General features: G+C 44.9%; 1 protein-coding gene and 1 long non-coding RNA gene across 2 annotated transcripts; one reads left to right on the forward strand and one right to left on the reverse strand.

Annotated features, from left to right (window-relative positions):
• Positions 1-695: 695 nt before the first annotated feature.
• On the reverse strand, positions 696-20,300 carry RCC1L (RCC1 like). The gene is made up of 12 exons (XM_053961177.1): positions 20,032-20,300; positions 18,765-18,894; positions 16,211-16,339; positions 15,298-15,364; positions 14,206-14,257; positions 12,770-12,854; positions 11,563-11,744; positions 10,045-10,129; positions 8,829-9,002; positions 7,395-7,480; positions 5,808-5,858; positions 696-1,143 (listed from the first exon to the last, which is right to left on the reverse strand). Exons 1-12 carry the CDS (start codon positions 20,296-20,298, stop codon positions 1,117-1,119), a joined length of 1,335 nt encoding a protein of 444 aa, XP_053817152.1. The 5' UTR covers positions 20,299-20,300; the 3' UTR covers positions 696-1,116.
• Positions 20,301-20,431: 131 nt separating this feature from the next.
• On the forward strand, positions 20,432-21,739 carry LOC128798210 (uncharacterized). Its single transcript, XR_008434358.1, has 2 exons — positions 20,432-20,516; positions 21,375-21,739. It is a non-coding gene; the product is annotated as an uncharacterized LOC128798210 (long non-coding RNA).
• The last annotated feature ends 266 nt before the right edge of the window (positions 21,740-22,005 follow it).

The raw sequence follows: 22,005 nt of genomic DNA on the forward strand, positions 1-22,005 counted from the left end.
GTCACCTGCTCCCACCCCCCAGCCATGCCAGCAGCTCCTACTGCTGCTGGGGTTTGGGTCTTGGTGGCCCAGTGCCTAGGGAACATCTGCAGCCCCACCTTGCCACGAGTCTGGCCACAGCTGCACAGCACAGCACTGCCTGGTTGGCTCCTGCTGTTTGGGCACCTCGGGGTCAGTTCTGAGGGAGAGCTGCACAGAGGGAGGAGGAGCCTCGCTGTCCTCATCGGTGCTTAGGGCAGATTTTTGGTTTGTTTCCTCTGGGCTAAGCTGCAGCAAGCCACCAACGCTGCAGGGTCACACAGGGGAGGGTCAGAACCCCACTGCACTGCTCCAGTTCAGGGCTGGTTACCAGGGTCAGCACAGAGCCACTTGATTAGTGCCTCAAGTGGCCTGAACAAGTCTGAGCATGTATCTCCTTCTCCCCTTTGTATGGACTCCAAAGGAGCCCAGATTCTCTCCAGATACCTACACAACACTAACCCAAATTTCTAGAACTGCCAAGAGAGCAGAGATGCTCCTGGTGCAGAAGCTTCCCAGCCTGGGGAGGAAACACAAATCTTTAGACTTCTTTATTTAATAAGTTATTTAAGTATCATTTATGTATCCTGCTCTGTAAGTGAAATACCACTTTTGGCCTCAGACACACACAAAACAGGCTGAAGTGGGGCTGGGAACCCCAAGCTCTTGCAGCCTCTCCTCCCTGCTCACCTTTCAAAAATCCCATGCAGACTTCATGGGGGAGGGTGGGAAAAAAAAAGTGTATTTATTTCCTTTGAATTACCAGATCTGATGTAAACAGACAGAGTACACCTCCTGCTCTGGGCAGCAGCCATGGAAAAGCTGCTTGCACCTGCCTGTGAGCAGTGCCCATGGGCTCAGTGGGGCCAGGCCCTGCACGTGTGGGTGGGCAGTTCCTGCAAGCTTGGGGGTACAAAGCACAGGGGAGCCTGAGTACATCAGTTGCCTTCATGACCTCTGCACAAGGGGGGATGTTACACCACCAGGCACGGGGAGTGGTGGCAGCAGCTTGGGATCATGCACTGGACATTGTGTGGCGCTGAGAAGTGGCTGCTTTGCTTTCCCAGCAAGTGCACAAGCTGCTTTTCTTTGCTGGTCTTATGCTGAAAAGCTGAGATTTATGTACTGTATGAAAAAAACAAAACAGAAAAAAAAGAAAAAATCCTAATGTTCCAAAATAAATGACAGTATATTTTGTACTTTGTAAAGTAATTAAACCGATAAAGAATAAAAAGTGAAACTTATGCTGTCTGCTTTTGTACTGATCAAACTGATGAAAATAAAGCAGAGTGTGGTATTGTCTGCAAGATGTAACTCTCATTTCTTTCACCTACAGCCATGTTGGGTTTCACTCACACAAACACAATTTATGAAGGCCAGCAGACATCCCTGAGCCTCTCTGGTGTCCAGGTCCTGTCTCTGGGATTTACTGTACCCCTACAGATGAAACCCACCACCATCTCCATCCTCCAGCTGTTTTCTGGAAGCCACCAAACCTGCCTTATCCTCTTCCTTTAAAATAAGAGGTCAGTGGGATGTTGCTAGTGTTATTTGCCAGATATAGTTTTACCTGCTCACTGCAGAGTGCAAGATGCCCAGGAGTCTGGGCAGCCCCCCCAGATATGCTGGCAGGACACCCCCAGAGCCCTGCACCCCAGCAGTAGCAGGGAAACAAACTCAGCCTCCTCATGGACTATTTTAGGGCAGTCACTGTGGGTCCTGAGTCTCAGTCAGCAGCATGGTTGCACAGCACCATTGTCACATGGTCTGCAAGAAAAAGCTGAACAACCTGTGTGAAGTGTACAAGAAAAGCAGTGAAATCAGACACATCACCCTATTACAGTTTTAACCATTTATAGTGGATGTTTAAAGGGAAGCAGCTCATCTGTATAAACTGTAGCCAAGAAAAGTATCTCCTTTTTAGTGTAGTGTAATCCATTGTTTACTCTCGTGATCAAGTGTTAAAACATTAATGTAAGAAATTAACTGAGGGATTGTTAATATGGAATGCAGCCTTAATGCAGAGCACTGCCTCAAGGGTTTAATCCAGTAAAACAAAAACCCAAATAAATCAACACAGACACTGTCACACAATCTTAACACTGCCTGCAACTGCCCACAAAAGCAAATGGCATCTTAAGGTAAGTAACAGGACTGAGGACTGGTGTCCAGACCCCAAAGACACTGATGCCTTCCCCCCATCAGTGTTTTTCTTACCTCACCTGCCCAGGCTCACCCCTTTGAGCAGGAGGTGCTGGGGTACTGGAGGGAGATGGGGGAGATTCCAGTCCCTTGCAAAAAAATGTTACAAAAATATATTTTTATGAGTTATGATGAAGCACAGTGAAGTAATATTGTTTCAAGAGTATTTTGAATGCCAAAAGCTAATTATTAGTTCTCTGACTCATCAGTTTTTGAAGGATCCTGTAGAGAAAAAGTCTGTTGTAACACAGCAAGTGCCTAAGATAATCTTTGTCTTACAGGTGTTCATGTGTTTTATTCCCAGGGGGGCAGTCTGCTGACAGAGGAGACCAGCTTTGCTGTGTGGGGGCTGCAGGGCAGCCCAGGAGCCATGCTGGATTCAGCTCTCCAGCAGGGAATTGCCAGGACCCCTTGGGATGGTGGGGTGTGGAGGCCTGAGCTTGTGCAGGTACACTTGGAGCCGAATCTCTCCCCCATCCTCTCTGCAGTCCTAGGCCACTGTGGCAACCCTGCTGGGCCACTGCAGTGCCTGGAGCTGTTCCTGCACAGGGCTCTGCACCAGGGGACCATCCTGAAGCCCTTCTGGGCTATTTTAAACCAAACACGCCAGCACAGTGCTGATCTGAGGGCAAATCACTTGTGTAATCAATGCCAAATCAGGTAGGTTATTCTAGCTCTAATTTGAGCTGCTCCCCATGTGCATCCTTGGCCCATACACTCCCTCACTGCAGGTATATTTAGGGATGCTGGTATATTTTGGGCTGTCTACTTTGCCATACTCTGAAGGACAAAATGATGCAAAGTTGCTTTGCAGTTCACAATGGCAGTGACCTGAAGCTACCCCAGCACAGCTGGGCTCCTGTGTGGCCCTGATCCTGCAGAAGCATAAGCCACACAGGTTGGATCTGCCTTCAACAGACAAGGGGGTGTGGCAAGGAAGAGGGTATTTTCATTTTCTGAGTTAACACTGAGCCATCAGCAACAGCAGCTCTCAAAGAACTGTATTTTAGAAAGGAGAAAAACTGCTGCACAGCAGCAGCCAAAAGAAAGGAGTAAAGAATCTGTGACAGACAACCACGTAAATACAAAGGTCAGTAGAGGAGATGAAGGAAGTAATAAAGTCAGGAGCAGGGCTGAGCCTGGGAAGAAGGGAGATGTGTGGGAAAGGCACTGTTAGACTTCTATTTAGACATACTAATTCCTCATTCCTGCTCTACTTCACTGGCAATAAAATAATCTCCCCAACGTGAGTCTGCTGTGCCCATGATGGTAACTTGTTCCAAGCCACATGTTTTCCTTCAGATTCTCTCTCCTTGTCCTGTTGATGGGGGAGGGATGACAGAGCAGGTTGGGAGGCACCTGGCTGAAGTCAAAATGCTCCCCACACTGTAAGCAAACCATGGATAAGTGCTGGTGCTTGCCAGACTGCCCTCACTGCCACTAACCTTGTTCCCACAAGCAACATGTCTGAGAATGCCCACAACCACTGTAATGAAGGCACAAACACCCCCTCTGCATTAAGCCATACAACACTCCTACTGAGGGCTGAAGACCTCACTGGCATCTCATTACCACAAAGAATTTGCAATTTATTGTACAGCAAGAATGCAACACAAGGACTCAACCCAGCTCTTCAGAAGGCCCAGCCCCAAGGTGCATTGGGAAACAGCTGGGAATGAGAGCAGCTGAGAGCCCAGCACTAACCAGCCCACCTCCACAGCAACATCCATGAAGAGAATTGTTTGTAACACCTTTCTCACCAGTTTTTGTACGTGTTTTCCATGGTTTAATAAGCCTCCTCAAGTTGAAAGGGCAAACCTACCCCCATGAGGCCAACAAGACAGGCTTAGGCACTGCAAGGTGCCCAAGCTGCATGTAGAATCAGGTGTACATTAAAGCCAACCAAATGGGAGTTCAGAGTAGTGAAGTCTGCCAGTTTCATAGCAGCTTTCTGTTCTGCCTCACCCACCCAGCAATATCTGTTAACACAGGAACGTCAACAACTCAAGAGAGGTGTCTCCATTTCCATGTACTTTGGTTCACCTTTCCAATATTTCATGCAAACCCTTCAAAACCTATTTAATCAAGGTAAAGTTTACACATTAAGTTTTGGTACAGAATTTAATCTAAGGAAGCCAACATGGTGGTGTCCCATGGGGCCATGGATGCAATGCCAGACTACAACACTATCAGTCCTGCAGGTATTGGAGCTGGCTCAGCTGACAGAAGTGCTTTCCTGTCATGGAACTGTGAACCAAAATGCTGCAGTTCAAAGGCAGATCCAACCAATGCATGAACAGATCATGCTCAAGAATATTCCTATTACTACTGATAAAGATTTTATAATCACTTTATTGAAAACCTACTAGCTTGGATTCTACCAAAGTAGTTTGCACACTAGAAGTATCCCACACAGAGAGAAAAGACACAACTCTGCCTGATGTTTGGAGTGTTTCACAGGAGACAAGATTCCCACACTTGGGCGTGAGACTGGGTAAGTGCCTGCTACAGACAGAGCTACTGCATCCCATCTCTATCAGCTTACTCCAAGAAGGTACCAAGGAATGAAGTTCTGCCTCTTACCCATTAAGACTCCTTCCCCTGCTAGGCAATCCTGAAATCCCCAGCTAATTGCAACTGAGAGCCATACCTCTGAAAACAGAAAGGGTGTAGGGAATAAAAAAAAAAAAAAAATCAAAGGCAGTGATGTGTGATCAGCACAAGGAGACAAAGGTACCTGAGGGGCAGTGAGCACTGCTCACATCCATGCCTGAGCACTGATTTTGCAGAGCTTTGTTTCCAGCTTCCCTCAATAAGCTAGATTGGCTTCTGTCACCATCCATCTGTCCTCCTGCAGCACAGAGAGCCTGCTGTCTTTTTTAATAGTACTTACCCCTGCAAACAGGTTCTCACTCTTTGAATGTGTTCCTTTGGTGTTCAGTCTTTAGCACTAACACAGAAAGCCATCAGCAGCCCAGAGACACATCACTGCCACCAGGCAAGGGCTGTGCATCCAGTTTCTGCACAGGACAACAGCCTGGGCACAGTGCAGCTGAGGGTGGCCACGCAGGACAGCTGTGCTGGGCTTCAAGACCTAACATGACCACTCTTCCACATAATAGTAATTAAAAAACACACAACTTTTCCCTTGAGAAATAGTTTGGCTCTGCCCAACGCTGACACTCTAGAGCTGGTGACAGGAAATTTCCATATATCAGTGTCCTATGCTGTAGATTTCATCCCATGCCAGTCTTCCTTAAGGGAGATGCTCTTCATCTTCAGGCACAGAGGGGCTCACCAGCTTGGGGCTGGGTCTCAGATCCTCTGGGAGCTCATCACAAAGGAGCCAGAGCACTTCTTTCATTTCCACACTCCTCAGGGAACGTGCTTCCTTCCTGCAGCCAGGCCAGAGCATTCCAGTGATGCGGGGATGATAACAGACACTGCTATGGCTGTCTGCTCACAGTCACTTGGTTTCATAAAATGAGTTTTGCTTTCCAAGAAGCTTGTCACCAAGTCCCTGCATCGCCCTGGTACAGTGCTGAGACCCAGCAGCATCCTTAGGTAAAAGACCTCACCATGCTTACCATATGATCAACTCCACAGGCCACATCCACCACCTCACCGGGTACAGTCACCTGCATGAAACATGGGAGAGTGGGTTATTATCAAGTTCATGCTTCACACCTGGTAGTTCCTATTTCTCATCCTCCTTCCACTCAACATGCCACTAGTTTCACAGGGATTTGTACCAATGCAAGTGCCAACTAGAAAACACAGAAAGAGCAAGATTCAGCACCAAGCAGGCTTGTGCATTGAGCTGTGAAATACTCCTCTCTTTCCTTCACAGAAGCACATACAGCTTTGGAAGGAGAAAGAAGAGCAGGCTCACTAGCAGACAGTGAGGAGATTGAAGCCTCAGCCCATTTGTTCAGCAGCAGAAGCAGCATGACTGAACAGAGCATAACCTAGACATAAGGAAGAGGATCTGGCCAGGCACCACAGGGATTTGCCTCTTCTTTCATCAGCAAGAACTGGAACAAGGCAAAGGCTCAACTCAGCCTAAGGCAGTTTGTGCTTTGATGCTGAGAGACCAGCTCCTCACTCCTGAAGCTTATTCACTTAAAACTGACTTCAAACTTGAGGAAAGCAGAGTCTAAAAAAGCCAAGTTTTTCCTCAGAGCCAAGAGAGAGGACAGCAGCTAGTTCCAGGGCAGGAGGTCACAGACAAGGATCCTGGCACATTGCCACAGTACTGTCAGACAGGAGCTGGCTGGCTGAAAGAGCATAACCCCCACTGCCCACATCTGGGGAAGTGAATTCAGAAATTCCACCCAGCCACAGCAGTGTGATTTTAGGCAAATGTTCCAGAGCTGTCTGGTTTTGTTCATTTTTAAACAAAGAAGAAAGAATACTACAGAAATACATTTACTGCAAGTTCAGACAGACAGGGACTTCAGGGTGGTCCAACTGATTGTCTCCCTCATCTCCTACTTGGCCTTCATGGAGACCAGGAGCATCTGTTAGGCTCAATGCTGAACTCCAGAACCAAAGACACTTCTACATCCACTGAGTCTGGCTCTCAGAGCCATCTGGGAGGAAGCAGTGGAACTGGAAGCACTGTGAGACAGCTATGAACATAGTTGAGTAAGGACCTCCTGGATAACCTGACAGTCAGTCCACTGACCCACCACCACAGATGGGAAGGAAGCCCACCACTGTGTGGACCTGTAGCCACTACAAACCAAAATGTTCACCTAATTGAGGTGAGCAATGATTTGGACAGAAGACCAATACTGACAGTTTTCTTTGCAGCACATACACATGGAAGAGCAGGTTAGAAGGGGAAGGAAGAGGCAGGAAGGGTAGCAAGCAGATCTTGTGGACAGAAATATGAAAACTGTTCAGATGTGGTGGAACAGCACCAGATGCTGTTTCAGGATTCAAAATCATTACTGGCATAGCAGACTAAAATGTTTACTGAATACCTCCATTCCCAGGCTCCACAAGGACCTCTGGAAAACAAAGCACTTCTACAGTCATCTTAGCCTTCCACTCCTTTCAGAATTACTCAACAAAACCACACAGCAAATGATAATCCTTGCCCTCAGGATAAAAAAAAAAAAAAGCCTAGCCAAAGAATATACTCTTGGCCTTAATACCACCATCCTTACTCTCCATGGGAAATACTGGTCTTCCATTCTTCCAGTTCCCAGGCACCCTCTTAGATTCTTCCCCCACACAAACAGTTCTCCTCTGTCTACACAGGAGAAAAAAAATAGAAAAGAACAGAGTCATTAAAAAGGAAGAATTCTATTTATGATGCTGGCAAATGTGGCTACAGTGTTTCTGGAAGTATACAGGGTTATACAAGCAGTATGACAGCTACCAGATTTAATTCGATGTACAATAAATTTACTTGTGTTTGGAGAAAATTATGCCTAATGAGCAGTACAAGAAACAAGTTCTGTGCACAAGTCTTTCCCCCTCTTATACCACATGCTTCAGAATTTTATTTGAAGGAAGAGTGCAGCAGCAGAAATTCCAGGGAATCATTTGTGAAGTGAATAATTTGTGCTGAAGTTAGACATCTGCAGTTATCTGTATCAGCTATCACCACAGCAAATCCAGTAAGCAAGGCAGTGAGATCTGTCCCAAGCCATCACCTGGAGATTGCTTATTTGACTGTCTGAAAGAAGTGACCTTCTAATGACAGCTGGGGAAAGGCAAAAATTTGTGTTCAACAGAGTTGAAGAGTTTTGAGCTCCTCAGGAAAACACACAGATCTCAGACATGTCTGGATCAGCTCCACAGCCAAAACAACCAAAACACAATATAATTTTTATGTATGATTAACAATTTAACCAGAACACTGTTTCTAACTCTTTCTGAATACCAAGGGGAGCCCACTTACAAGCACCCTGCAACCAAACTGACAGTGTCACACATACTGCTTGTCCCAAAGGACTCAGCCCTGGCATTTTTTCCTGCTGCCAGCTGGATCTCTGAAACTGCTGCCTGATGTTAAATGCCTTTCAAATTTTAAACCCTTCAAAGGCTGAGAATCCACACAGGGTGCACAGAGCACAGTATCATAACCTTTGCATATTAAATGCTTGGGTCTGCCCACCTCAGGCTGCTAACTCAGTTGGCCAGAAATGCCAAGAAACTGATATCTAGCTTCATTTTGAATCAGTTTTAGTTTGTTCATTTATCACATTAATTTTCTAAACTGCTAAAGTGCAGCAGACTGACTCATTCTATACAGGGAAATTAAAAAATCTTCTGGATTTTATGTATGAGAATAGTTTTTTGTGTAAAGACAAATAACATTTTCTTAATTAAAGCATAAGTTAGCACAAAACATATGCCAGGAACCATGCTGACACCTGTAAATGTGCTGTCTGGCTCCCTGCTGCTGCATTCCAGTGTGCCTTCAGTTTCAAGAAAGATGGGTACATTTTTTGGGGTGTAGGGTTTTTTTTGTTTCAGATTTGCTTTGGTTTTGATTTTTGGTTTGTTTTTTTTTTTTTTTTTTTTTCTTTTTTTCTCTTCTGCCAATAACACAGCAACATGACCTCTCCATGACAGCAAAATGAGAAACTTACTTGTAAGTGCTGCAAACTGGCTGAGTCCACAGCGAACATGAGCAACACGGGTGTCTGGACTGAAGTCTGACCAGCCAAAAAGGCTGGGTGGGATCATCTCTGGCACTGCTGTCTCTATTAGGTTTGGTCCTTTCCCAAGAATTCCATATCCCCAGACAAAAACATTTCCTTCTTCTGTATTACAATAAGAACACATTCTGTAAGAAAGTCTGTGCTTGTGAAATTCATGCCACAACCAAGAGTTAATCAGAACCAAGGGGATATTTTCCTTTCTTCCAGCTCAGTCTAACACTTTCTGATTATTTAAAATCTGCAAATAATGCATTCCCCTCTAAATGCCTCAATCTTTTCCTAAGCTAGGCAAGCAAATCAAGCCCCCTAGGCAGAACTTTCGTGGGGAAATAATACCAACACAAGAGTGAGCTGGATAAAATACTACTGACTGATGGGACACAGGCTGAGAGTTGATTATCATGGCTTTCTTCTTTGATGCATGCACAAACCAGCAATTGGATGTCAGTCTGCCTGGCACTCTGCCTTAAGCTGGGTGCCTGGGAAAGGCAACAGTTGCACAGCATAAGAAAGAGTAAGTTTCTATGTCAGTTAGCTCTGGTCCCTTCATATTAGAAGCTCTGGTCATCACAATACCCCCGTTATACATACCAGCATCTTCATGGAGATAATCCTTCAAGAAAGTAATACAACCCCCTCCCTCATTCCTTCATGCAGCAACCCTCCAGCTATGCTCCCCAGACACTGTCAGTCCAAAGAACAGCCACCTAAGGATCTGCTGCACAGTTCCACTGTTCTCAGTGCTTTCCATCCTAGTTCATTATTTATAAACATGTCAGATTCATATAGAGTCTGAAGGGCTCTACTTTCTCTCAAGTGTTGCCTTACTTCCTCCCTATATCCATACTCATTATAGGCCATACTCAATATGGGCAGCAAAAGAGACCAGAAGAGCAAACAGCTGCCATGCCCTTGCTCTAATCTGCAGAGCACCCACAACAGCACACACTGCAGCAATGCTCTGCACTAGTGAAAGCAACTTCTCTAGTACATTCTTAAATCACATTTCTCAGTCTCCCAGCTTTTTCCTCATAACATACAGTATTTCCCAGTTCCCAGAAAACAAGATACTTATTTCATAATGTCACAGTCCACCTACTGCGTGGCCTTGCACCAAAGTGAATGATTCTAGAAGTGAACTCACCTGTTAGCACAACATTGCCAGTCCCTCCACAGGCAGCCTCCTTTACCTTCCCAATCTTGAATGGCAAATGCCTGGGAACATTCACCTGAACAGATTGCAGAAGAGTTGTTAGAGACAAGGTAAACTGCAAACTAGACATATATTTTAACTTGTTTAACCCTCTAGTTCTGGTTAGAGCTTACATACACTGGATTCCTGATACAACCTTTATTGTCTGAATAATAAAATGAGTGGAAGTCCCAAAATTTAAAAAAAAACTACAGGAAATTCATTAAGGTCAGGACAAGGTGGAAAAAGTTACCTACTAGAAAGCTTAAATGCATGGCAACAAGGCTGAGAATGACTAATAACTGCTTCTTATCCCTGGCTTTTAAAGTCAGACACAATGGGGAGGTCAATAGGTGAGCATGTCTTCAAGTCTTCACACTGGATTAGATCACTAAAATTCAGTCTGCAGTGGTGTTTTTGAACATACTAGGGAAAAATTACTTAAAGAAAATCACACTTATTTGGTACAGCCCAACACAAGATACATACACAGCTTGACATATGTAAAGAGCAATCTTCGATTTCATAGCTCTGTCATTCTACACTTTGGACTGCATCTGTATTTTAGCTCAGACTCTCATTTTTGGCAAATGTGCCACTCATCCATTTCAGATGCCACACACCTCCATCACACACCCAGCAAGGAAAACTGCTACACTGCACAATCTGATCATTGTCCTCAGGCCTTAAGGGTCTCAGCATTTAGCCCTACATTAAGGTAACACCAGGAGAAGGACAGGAAACAAAGCTTTCTAAAATGTTCCTAAAGCTATTCTAATACAATTGTCTGCTCTTAGCTTTCTGCCAAGAGTAGCTTGAGTATTGATTAATTTCTTGACTCCATTTTCTAAAGTACCTGTAACATGAGACCAACAGCCTAATTACCTCAGCAGTACAATGCCTAGTGTGAAGACAGCACCCTACCAATGCCCCATGTAAGTCTGGTCAAAAAAACCTTTCATCTGTGAGACACTGGAATTTGTTTAGGACTCAGTTATAAACCCACTAAGGATGTCCATGAAAAATTCACCAGTGCACAAGGCTGACTGGAAGGAACTTCCAAGGGCCATCCAGATCAGCACTATGCTCAAAGTAGTATCACCTGAAATCCTAGATCAGCCAGCCAAAAAAGTAATTCCTGTCCTGAAATGAGCAAAAGCACTTGAACTGGTCTCAATTTGGTGCAAAATCCATTGGTTGGAGAAAGAAAAATATGGAGTTCTTAGACTAATAAAATGGGGTGAGGTGACACAAACTTCTGCCTATAAAAGTGGGGAAACATACTGCCCCCCTAAAGCTACATAAACATGTCAGACAGGTTGGTTTTGTAAGCTTATGTAAAAGCAGCCTGCTAGTGGTGTTTGCATCTGCTGCCAAAAGAACCAAGAACAGGGAGAAACATGTAATTTTTAACTCTGTGCCCAGCAGCTCAACTGAAACACATAAAAACACACCCTCAGGTCAACTGACCTGTGTGGTTTCTGTGACAGAAGCCAACTGCAAGTATTCTGAATTTCCCCAACCAAAGACATCTCCTTCATCTGAAACTGCCAGACAACAGTCCCCATAGGAAGAGACCTGGATAATGTTTACTCCAGCAATGTCACCATGCAGCTTAGTAGGAACACTGGTGATGTTATAGTGTCCAAGACCTGAAAGGGAAAAAAGTAGATTATGAAGAATTTTTTTCCAGACACAATTTTTTAATGCCAGCATAGGAACCATTTTTGTCATGCTATAAGAAAATCACCTGTCCTCTGAAATAAATCTTTCTGTCCATAATGCTTACTGTCCACCAGCTGCAACAGACAAGCAGCCACAAACACCACTTCTACTAGCCAAAGCCACCTCTCTGGAGTACACAACAACTTTATACAATCCCACCCTGAAGAGTCTCATATCTCTTGTCTGCATGGACCAAAGTGTTTGAAGAACAATAACCAAGCCAGGCAGATATCCCAACAAGGATGAAGTTTTACAAACTGGCTGCATCCTGTCTTCTGCAAGGAGAGCCATGAGTGACAGCACACTGCAATCAATTAGACAACAGCAGGGGAAGTGGCAAAAGAGGCTGGGAAGCAAACACTTTACATGACAAAATGATGCCTGGAAAGAGACCAGAATATAGATGACAGCTGGGTTACACTATATTGGCACAAAAGAATCACAGGAAGAACTCCGCTTTGGGAGCAGCAAAACAAATAAACAATAGGAATGACTGTGAGGAGGAAGTTCTCTGCAGCAAAAGCCACCACAAAAAGGGCCTGCCCAAGGATCCCAAATTAAAACATGCAACTACTACCAAGGTGTTTGTCAGTTCAAAAGAACAGAACAGACCCCAAAACAAGAATCAGGAAGGCAAAGCCACCACCAAACTGAAGAGCAAAGATGCCTGAGTCACTTCCACATCTCCCCCAGAATCTTTAAACAGCAGATACACTCTCCTCAGACTGCATGCTTGGATTGCCAGGGTGGCATCCTACAGGTCCTCAAAAAATGAACTGGATTGTCTCAGTTTGGTCACACAAGAATACTGAAAACATCTACACACAACTGGAAACATTAGCAGCCCCTTTCTGTCCACACATGCATGACAAATACACATCACAATTTCTCAATTATCACGGCTTGCTATTTTCATCAATCCCCTCAAAAGCAAGATGAACTGAGTACCTACCTGTTTGTCCATCAGCTCCCCATCCACATGCATAGACTGTACCTTTCTTGGTTCTAAACAGACTGTGGTCCTGCCCACACACAACCTGCACACAAACAAGAAGTCAGTCAGGAAAGGTTACATGCTCAGACTTGATTTAGTGAAGCATTAGTGACAGACAAATTGAGCAATGAACCTCTATGATGTCCATCAGTTCACATTTTGACCTTTTTCTTCTTATCACATGGCTCTCAAGAAAGGGATGGCCAAGAACCACAAGATACAACACAGAAAACAGCAGAATTTTCTTTATGGAAAGTGATGCTGCAGTTGAATTGTTCTAAGATCCAAAACAAGGAAAGAAAGCTCGATTCAGCAGTATCACACAATAAAAGCAGCAAAGAGTAAATAAGAGCTCCCCCTTCACAGGATGCTAACCACATGATTCTTGATGCCAGCTACAAACTGCTATGGATTCTTTGCCATGTAAGCACTCTAGGCACACAGCTGTTCTCAAATCTATATTTATGTTGAACTAGCCATCATGTCTGCCACAGGCTTGGCACAAATTAAAGCCAAGGAAAAAGCCATTCAAAAGCAGACATTAAAAATTAAACAAAGATTAAAGGGATTTAATCAGCAAGTGGAGAGTGAGTATCAATATTAAGTACATAACTGCTATTATCAAAGTACAAACAGGTACCAAGTATTCAATCCCCCAAAAAATTAAAACCATGAAAAGTCCAAGCAGAAGTTTTGCAAGCCTAATTCAAAACAGTTTTAGGCTGAACTACAGCACAGTCTCATCAAGTGGGTGTACATGCAGGTGTACATGCAAGTGTTTCTGCTGCCCTGCAGTCCCTTGCTCTCCTAGGAACCTGACCTAGAGCTGGCTACTCTAAGTGCATGGTTTCACAGCTCATTTCTGAAAAGGCAAAGACAAAATTTAAACTCCTAAGCAATATAGAAATGACAAAAGGGAACAAGAAATCACAACAGGAAGAGAGTAGTGGAGTGGAGAGCCCAGAAACAGACACAGTACTGAGTGTGGCTGAGTAGAAAAGAGGAATCATCTCCTTGACATGCAGGTAACACTCCTCCCTAATGCAGCCAAGGATATCATTAGCCTCCTCTACAGCAAGGCACACTGCTGGGTCATGGTCAACCTGGTGTACCCTAGGGCCTTGTCCACACAGCTGCCTCCCAGACAGTCACCCCTAGCCCATGGTGGTGTCTGAAATTGTTCTTCACCAGCAACAGGACTTGGCCATTTCCACTGCTGATGAAGTTCACATAGGCCTATTTCTCCAGCCTCTGGATGGCAGCACCACCCTCTGGTTTATCAGTCACTCCTCAGAGTTTATGTCATCTGCTATCTGCTGAGGGAACACTCTGAGCCTGGCTGTTCAGCTGGTTCCCAATTCATCTTCAGGAGTGAGCTCAGATGATCCTCTCACCTGGACAACTCTGCTGTCAAATTCCTTCAGCTGATGAATGACATGGCTTCCACTGGACACCAAATAACCACCAAGAAGAGAAAAGGCAACACAGAGGATTTCAGAAGACTGCAAAAAAACACAAAGGTAAACCTGCCTCTACTGAAAGCCATTTTATTACCACAAGTAGAGAAATTTGTTTGCATGTAGTTTCACTGCAAAATACCTGCACGAAGAAGGAACATCATTCTATATTGTCTTATTTAAGAAGTTAAGAACTGTCATTTTTTCAATAGAAGCTCTTCTGACTTTGGGTAGGGGCAACCCTCAAAGTCAGTCCCTAGTCTAGAATGAGCAGACACACAACATAATACTGCAGTACCCATATAAACACTACACTTAGCTAGAAATAAACCAGATATCCCAGAGCACATTGTAGTGCTAACATCCCTGTCATTTTTTCACAAGGATTATCAACAATCCAATGACTGACTTCCAGTATCAAGACTAATAAAAGCTACCTAACTACAGCTATTTTCTCAAACTTTACAGACCATGTGTTGTGGAGCACAGAGCAATTTTTGATCCTACTATGAATCAGAAACTCAACATATTCCCACTATTCACTTACTCTATCATACAGAGCACTCTTAGCCTATGCTTTGGTGAGACTCACAAAAAACCCAATTAAGGAAAAGCATTACAGACTCAGAGGCAGTTACAGCAGAGACTTAAGAAGAGGATGCCTCTTTCATGATTAAATGGCACTTCTAACATCCTCAGGAACAGGACATGTACTCTGAGCAGCTAAAGGGAGAAAGCCCAACTACTAACACCTCTAGCAATTTATGAAGGCTGGGTTCTCCCACTATGTCCTGCAAGAACTGTCCCATGCTGACATTCTTTTGTCTCTTGTGAATGTTGTCAGCAGAGTGCTAGTGCCCAAGCCTGGGTTCAAAGGCTGCTTGTATGACACCTGCAGCACAAAAGCCTCAGTTCTCAGACTCCTTAATCTTAAATGGAATGCTTATACTACTAGACCTTTTCCACCGGGTTGTTTTCATGTAATTATGTTTCCAACAATAAGAAAGTTCAGGATCTTTGAATTCTCACCTGTAAATTTCATCTTCAACAACCTTCCGGCCACACTGTCCATAAGAATTGTTTCCCATTGTGAAAACTGAAAAACAATTATAAAACACACTGGTTTTATTAGTGCCCAATCCCCTGAAAGCCTCTTTTCAGGTCCTCAAAATATTTTCAGGCAGTTCTAAGTCTGAAAGGTAGAGCACAGCAATGTAAAAATTGGCATAAGCTTTTTTCAAAGTCCACTTGAATGAAAGTGACTGAATCCATTTTCACCAGCAACACCTGGCAGTATTGTTGTAGGCACAGCAGCAGTGGCTGGAGCCCGCTGTCTGTCACAGTGGGGAATTGCCTAGTTCATCCTGCCACTGTCAAAAAGACTCAAAAACAGATCAGCATTCCCACAGGAGTGGGAATCAATGAACCAACCAGCTCACCCACTAAGAAGCTGCACTGGATCACTTAATGCAACACTGAAGCCACTGCACCAGAGTTCCCAGAGATGTGGAGAGACAATTCACAAACAGGATCTTCTCTATAAAGGACTACTACTTAATTAATTTCTTTTATAAACATGTCACTCAGGGGTTTAAAGGTGAAGTAACATAGGAGTACTGGCATAGTCACCCAAATCTGCATTCAAAAACACATCTGAGTGAACAAGACAAACAGGCTGCACTCAGCCAGGCCTGGGGCTAGAGAAACAAAACTTGTAGTAAAAAGCTCCCAACACATTTACAACTTGAGCCAAGTGAAGCTCACGGCTCTCCCTCGCAGAAGCAATCCCACAAAGGCCAACAGCTGCCTGCATCCCATTTACAGTGCAAACAGCCCAGCTGGGAAATAGCTCTAGAGGACAAGACAATTTTTTTCAAGCTTTTAGTAAAAGCATAGCCAGGCACCCATAGACATCACCAGCACAAGCAACACTGCACTGTACCTCCTTCACTATCTGTCAGGACCAGGGAATGGGCTCTCCCACAGGACACTTGCAAGACTCGAGTTTGCTGTGGTTTCTCCAGTGGTAATGGAATTGGAGATGGTTCCAAGACATATTCATAGCCCTTAGCTTAAGGAAAAGAGAACAATTTTAAGTCAGTAGCTTCCACAAAGTAAATTCAACATATATTTGCTGATCTTGTTGTGCATTCACACACTCACTTCTGCCTTGTTACAGAAGCAGATACATTTTAGAAAGCCAAGACACTAACCAAAGAGGCTGACAGGGATTTATCAGAGAGAGAAAAAGGTAAAAGCTATGGAAATAGCTGAAGTCAATCACTGCCTAAACAGAAGTCCACCATAACTAGAGGGTGAATACTATTAAGGCTTCAGGTGGCAGAATTGTGAAACTGAGGCTTTCACCCACATGTTCAACCACTTCGGTGAATACAGCTGCTTTACTGGAGCTTAATATCACACACAAACGTTCTGGGCAACTGGGGATATTGCAAACAAGGTACAAGAGCAACAATCACAAAAATGTAGCAGGAAAGGTGAACAAAAAAATCTTAAAGAAAAGTAGATTACAGGCACTTTTAGAAATAAGGAATGCAAGAAATACTAGCTAGGCTAGGTCCATACGGAATAAGACATCTAACGTTTATAAAAAATGACATGCTGTACTTTAAAAAGATTTAGCAACTTGAAGAACACAGAATCAGTTACAGTCAACTGGGGTGGGGGGGAAGAACAACAAACCATAAATCAATACTAGGGGAAAAGTCAAGAGGAGATAAAAAGCCTTGATATCAAAGTTACTGTAATAAGTGAAATCAAATCCCAGAGGACCCAAAGCAATATTGCATACAGGCAGCAGTGCTTTACTGGTTCTCACTGCCTTCAATAAAAATAAAAACTAAAAAAAACCCCAACAACAACCAGCATGAGGACAGGCAGCACAACAGGCAGCTTGCCAATGGTCAGCATCTGCCATGCAATAAAGCAGGAACTTAAAGAAACCAACTCTCTGTCTAGAAACACCTGGAAGTCACCAAGCAAAATAACCTTTTCCTCTCTCTGCTCCCTCCAGCAGAAATACACATCCTAGTGGGATTTGTAGTAACCATCACTGACAGCTGAGGGGATTTGGAGAAAAGAGACAATGAGGTGGGTAAGGAACAGGGGGGTGAGTGTGAAATATTAGTAGTGTAGATGCAACCATCTAAAAGTCAGAAGGCTGCAAATCTGGGGTCTCTGCGGGGTCTCTGGTCTCTGTAGGGTCCCTCTGGGGTTCCCTTGGAAATGACGCATCTACAGCAACGCAGTGTTGGAAGGAGCAGGCACCAAAGTCAGTCTGTAAAACAGCAACGAGCAACACATCCCAAAGGAAAACTTGTCTGGGGGTATATTAAACATGGAGCAGTAGCAATCCCACTGATCTTCACCACATTTTCAACCGACCTTACCAAACACACTCTCTTACTTAGCAGGGCTTGATCTGCAAAACTCTTTAACCTACTTCTGGATTCTCTGACAAAAATAATTTCCAGGTCAGATGAAAAAAAAGGTAACTGCAAGACACTCCTAAGACATCAGCATGTACATAAGACCCAGCAAAAGCTGAAACCTTTAAAAGCAGAAGTGAGCAGAAGCTTCTGCAGCCCCTGCATTTTGCAGCTGCTGTTTAAGTGCACACTTGCTGTGTGTACACACTCCTCCAGAACTACCCAGTGTGCCCCACAAAGCAGCACCATTGCAAACCTCAACATGCTGCAATTTTCTTTTGCTTCTCCACCAAGTTTAATCTTCTGCTCATATCAGACATACCCCACCTTCATGGATTACACTCTTATACATCATAATGACAAAAACTGCTTTTATTGTGATTTTCCTCAACTGTTTATGAAGGAATGACTAGGCAGTCAGCCATTCTATGAGGAAGGTTTGTGTTTTTCCTGTCTTCGGTGGTAGGTGGCAATGTTCTGCAAAGAAATCGCCTTCTTAAATGAGTTTGAGAGTCTGGTTTAAGACAAAATGACTGAAAAACGTGTTTTTCCTTCAAAATGCAACCTGCTATTAAAATAATTTTAAAATAAACCCTACAGCTTCACAAAAGCCCCACAGACTATATAAAAAAACTCTAACTGGGGAGGGAAGGAAGACTAAAGGACTTTAGTTTTTAAGTGCAATGGCAACAGAAGCAAGCAAACCATCCTGCCAAAATGACTGACTACACTGTGCCTACTATCAAACTAGAGATCCAAAGCCACAGATTAACCAACATCACACTTTGCAGAATAAACAGATACATTCCTATCCAGATGAAACTAATTAAGTGCAGTGTACCGAACAGAGGCACATGTTGACCAATTACAAAGCACACAAAAACACAGATAAATTTCAGAAAAAGATCTGTTTAAAATAATAAAGCATAACCTGAGACTGTATCAAGGCTCCTGATATTTTTCACAGCTCCAAACACATGAAGATTCCTGTACCACAGGCATACTGCAGTGTCACCCTGTAAGTCTTTAAAACACTTAAATCCTTACTTTGATCTCTTCTGCTTCTCTGGAATCCAAGCTGGGAATCCTTGTTGAGCCCCATGCCCCACACTTTGGTGATGTCTCTGGTATTAGAAGCCAGCAGTGTGAATCCATAACCACAGGCAGCAGAGGATATCTTTGAAGACAGACAAAACCCACACCTTTCAGTTAGAAATTGTGGCTTAGAAAAGCAACTTTCACTCCATGCTACTTGTTCATCAGCATTCATTCTTCATTAAGCTACATTCACATGCAGCCCAAATTCATGGCATGTATGGTCTTCCAAAAATTATCAGTCTTCTGTGATAAGCACAGTGGTGAAAACTCAGGTCCAACCATTCTGCCTTAAAAGTTTTGGTTTTGTGTGCATACATCTTTATTTCTGCATTATCTTGGCCCCATTCAACACCACAGAAAGACCTGTCTGCTGACCTGCACCGGCAGATTAAAAAAAAAAAAAAAAAAAAAAAAAAAAAAAAGACAGAGGTATTAACAGAATAACATGTTTTACTCCTTTTGACAAAAAAAAAGCGCCCAGCATAAGTCACATGAGGAGCAACTGTGGTCACTGGGTTTGTTCAGCCTGGAGAAATGGAGACTGAGATCAGATCTCACTGGGGTCTGCAGCCCCGACCTCTGCTCTGGGACCAGGGACAGGACCCGAGGGCAGCTGCGCTGGGGGAGGTTTAGATTGGATTTCAGGAGAAGGTTCTGCCCCCAGAGGGTGGTCGGGCACTGAACAGGCTCACCAGGGAATGGCCACGGCCCCACGGAGGGTTCGGACAACTCTCTCAGGTGCAGGCGGGATTGTTGGGCTGTCCTGCACAGGGCCAGGAGCTGGACTCCGTCATCCTGAGTCCCTTCCAACTCAACATGTTCTATGAACGCTCTGACTTCCTCTGCACTCGAAAGCAGAGCAGGAGTGAAACACGTCGGCAAAAGAATAACACGATTTTCAACACAAGCTTCCCGTTTGTCAGGTGGGAGCAGCCTCGGAGCCACGGGAAGAGGCCCATTTTATCTGGCAAATGCTCTTCACACCCTGGCTCTCTAATGCGTCTGACAAAATTACAAATACATCTTTTCTAAACTCTATGCTGTTGCAGTTTTTAAAACAGTCCTCATCCCAAGCAATACCACTATATCGATAAAAACACTGAATCACGGCAAAGCCTTTAAGCCCGATCCAGTAACGCCGTTCTCAGCTGTGCTAAGGCCTGACCAGGCTCCGGAGGCCGGGGGAGACACGCTGGCCCCGCCGCACCGGGCCCACCTTCTCCTCTGTCTCCAGGCGGTACGGCGTGGGTTGGATGCGCCGCGGCTTCTTCCAGCCCGCGTCCGGCTTCACGAAGCTGGGGATGCCCAGGGCGCCCGAGTAGGTGAAGCCCCACACGAACACGCGGTCCTTGCGCCTGGCCGCCTTCCCCGCGTACTGGAACACCGGGGCAGCCTCCTCGGCCTCCCGCAGCTGGCGGGTGCTCGGCGGCCCCGCCGCCACGCACAAGCCCCTGCAGAGCAGGCGCCGCACCAGCCCCGCCATGGCCGCCCTCAGGCCGCCGCCATCTCGGCCGCGCTCACACGCGGGCCCGCGCAGCGTCACCGCCCCCGCGCATGCGCGCGGCCGCAGCGCTCTTCCCTTAAAGAAACCACACCCCCCCCCCCCGTGAGGGGAGCGTCCGCACCCGCCCAGACCCTGAGGCACAGCCCGAACCGACAGCCAGGCCTGAGCCTACAGCCCGGCACACACTCACACCTGTGGTAAGTGGGTGTGATTCGTGCTGAATAAGTTCCAATTATATCAATAATTTGGGAGAATAATTGGAAAAGTATATGTGATTAGTGTTATGAAGAAGATGGGTTTCTTCAGTTATGGGCCCCTCAGTTTAGGAAGGATATTGAGATGCTTGAGTGCGTCCAGAGGAAGGCTGGTGAGGGGCTTGGAACACAAGCCCTGTGAGGAACGTTTGAAGGAGCTGGGGTTGTTTATCCTGGAGAAGAGCAGGCTCAGAGGTGACCTTGTTGTCTCTACAACTCCCTGAAGGGAGGTGCAGACAGGTGGGGTCGGTCTCTTCCACCGGGCAGCACTGACAGAACAAGAGGACACAGTCTCAAGCTACGTCAGGAAAGGTATAGGTTAGATATTAGGAAAAAAAATTTCACTGAAAGAATAATAAAGTACTGGAATTGTCTTCCCAGGGAGGTGGTGGAATCACCATCTCTGGATGTGTGTAAAAAAAGACTGGACGTGGCACTTGGTGCTATAGTCTAGGTGAGGTGTTAGGGCATAGGTTGGACTTGATGATCTTAGAGGTCTCTTCCAACCTCATTATTCTGGGATTCTGTGTGATTCAAGAATACATGTGGGGAGCAGGATGCAGGAGTTGGATTTGGCCTTGGGAGGGGAGGAAGTCAGGAACTGACTTCCAAACCAAAATTGGCATCAACTGAAGTTAAGGCAACTCCCAGAGCAGGATCGACCTTGGTTATGAATAAAGTTGGGACCATTCCAGACAGGGAGTCTAGAATGGTGGCCTTATCTATGAAATAAATAAGGTTTAATTGGAACATAATGCTTACTTATACAACACCAAGCTCAATGCATGTACCACCTGCCAGGTTATCCTGGACATGTGAGGAAGACCTTCGGCCTTCCTCCAAGAAAACCTCTGAAGAGACAAGAAGGCCCCATAGCAACAATGGGAGCATGAGCCGTGCAGTAGAGTGACGTAGATTTCAAGAATCGAAAATGGGAGGAGATTTATGGGAACTACTGATGAATATGTACTAGCATAAAGTATAAAAGTCCTGCTTGGATTCTTTGCCTGTTGTACGTGAGGCAGGGTGGGAAGCCCTCCTGTACCCCAGTCTGTTTTGCTTATGCTTTATCTGAACCACTGCCAAATTTCTTTTTGTAACTACTGAATTATATTTGATTGTATTATTATTTTATATCTCCATTAAAATAGCTGCTAATTTTTAAATCTTGTGGTTTGTTAAATTGGACCTCATTTATAACACACCTAAACCTACACCCCGACCTAGACCTCAATCTAAACACACCCCTAGACCCCAGTGTGGACATAGACCCAGCTCCAAACAAAGATCAAAACTGAAACCCAGGCCCAAACCTACATGTCAACCCAGCCCCATCCCAAACCCAAACTGAGATCACACCCAAAGCCAGCCCTGTCTGGCACAGCGACGGCAGGGTTGGCTGTGGCAGGAACCAAATGCAGCTGTCCCACCA

The sequence above is a fragment of the Vidua chalybeata genome, chromosome 20 (assembly GCF_026979565.1).
Source record: "Vidua chalybeata isolate OUT-0048 chromosome 20, bVidCha1 merged haplotype, whole genome shotgun sequence".
Taxonomy (NCBI): Eukaryota; Metazoa; Chordata; class Aves; order Passeriformes; family Viduidae; genus Vidua; species Vidua chalybeata.

What these genes read in the sequence shown, in the direction of transcription:
- RCC1L (XM_053961177.1), bottom strand. Translation starts at nt 20,298, where the DNA reads ATGGCGGGGCTGGTGCGGCGCCTGCTCTGCAGGGGCTTGTGCGTGGCG. An exon ending in CTGTCACAGAAACCACACAG is followed by an intron (nt 10,130 to 11,562) that starts GTCAGTTGACCT and finishes CAATCTGTTCAG; the next exon opens with GTGAATGTTCCCAGGCATTT. An exon ending in CCAGTTTGCAGCACTTACAA is followed by an intron (nt 7,481 to 8,828) that starts GTAAGTTTCTCA and finishes TCTCCTGTGTAG; the next exon opens with ACAGAGGAGAACTGTTTGTG.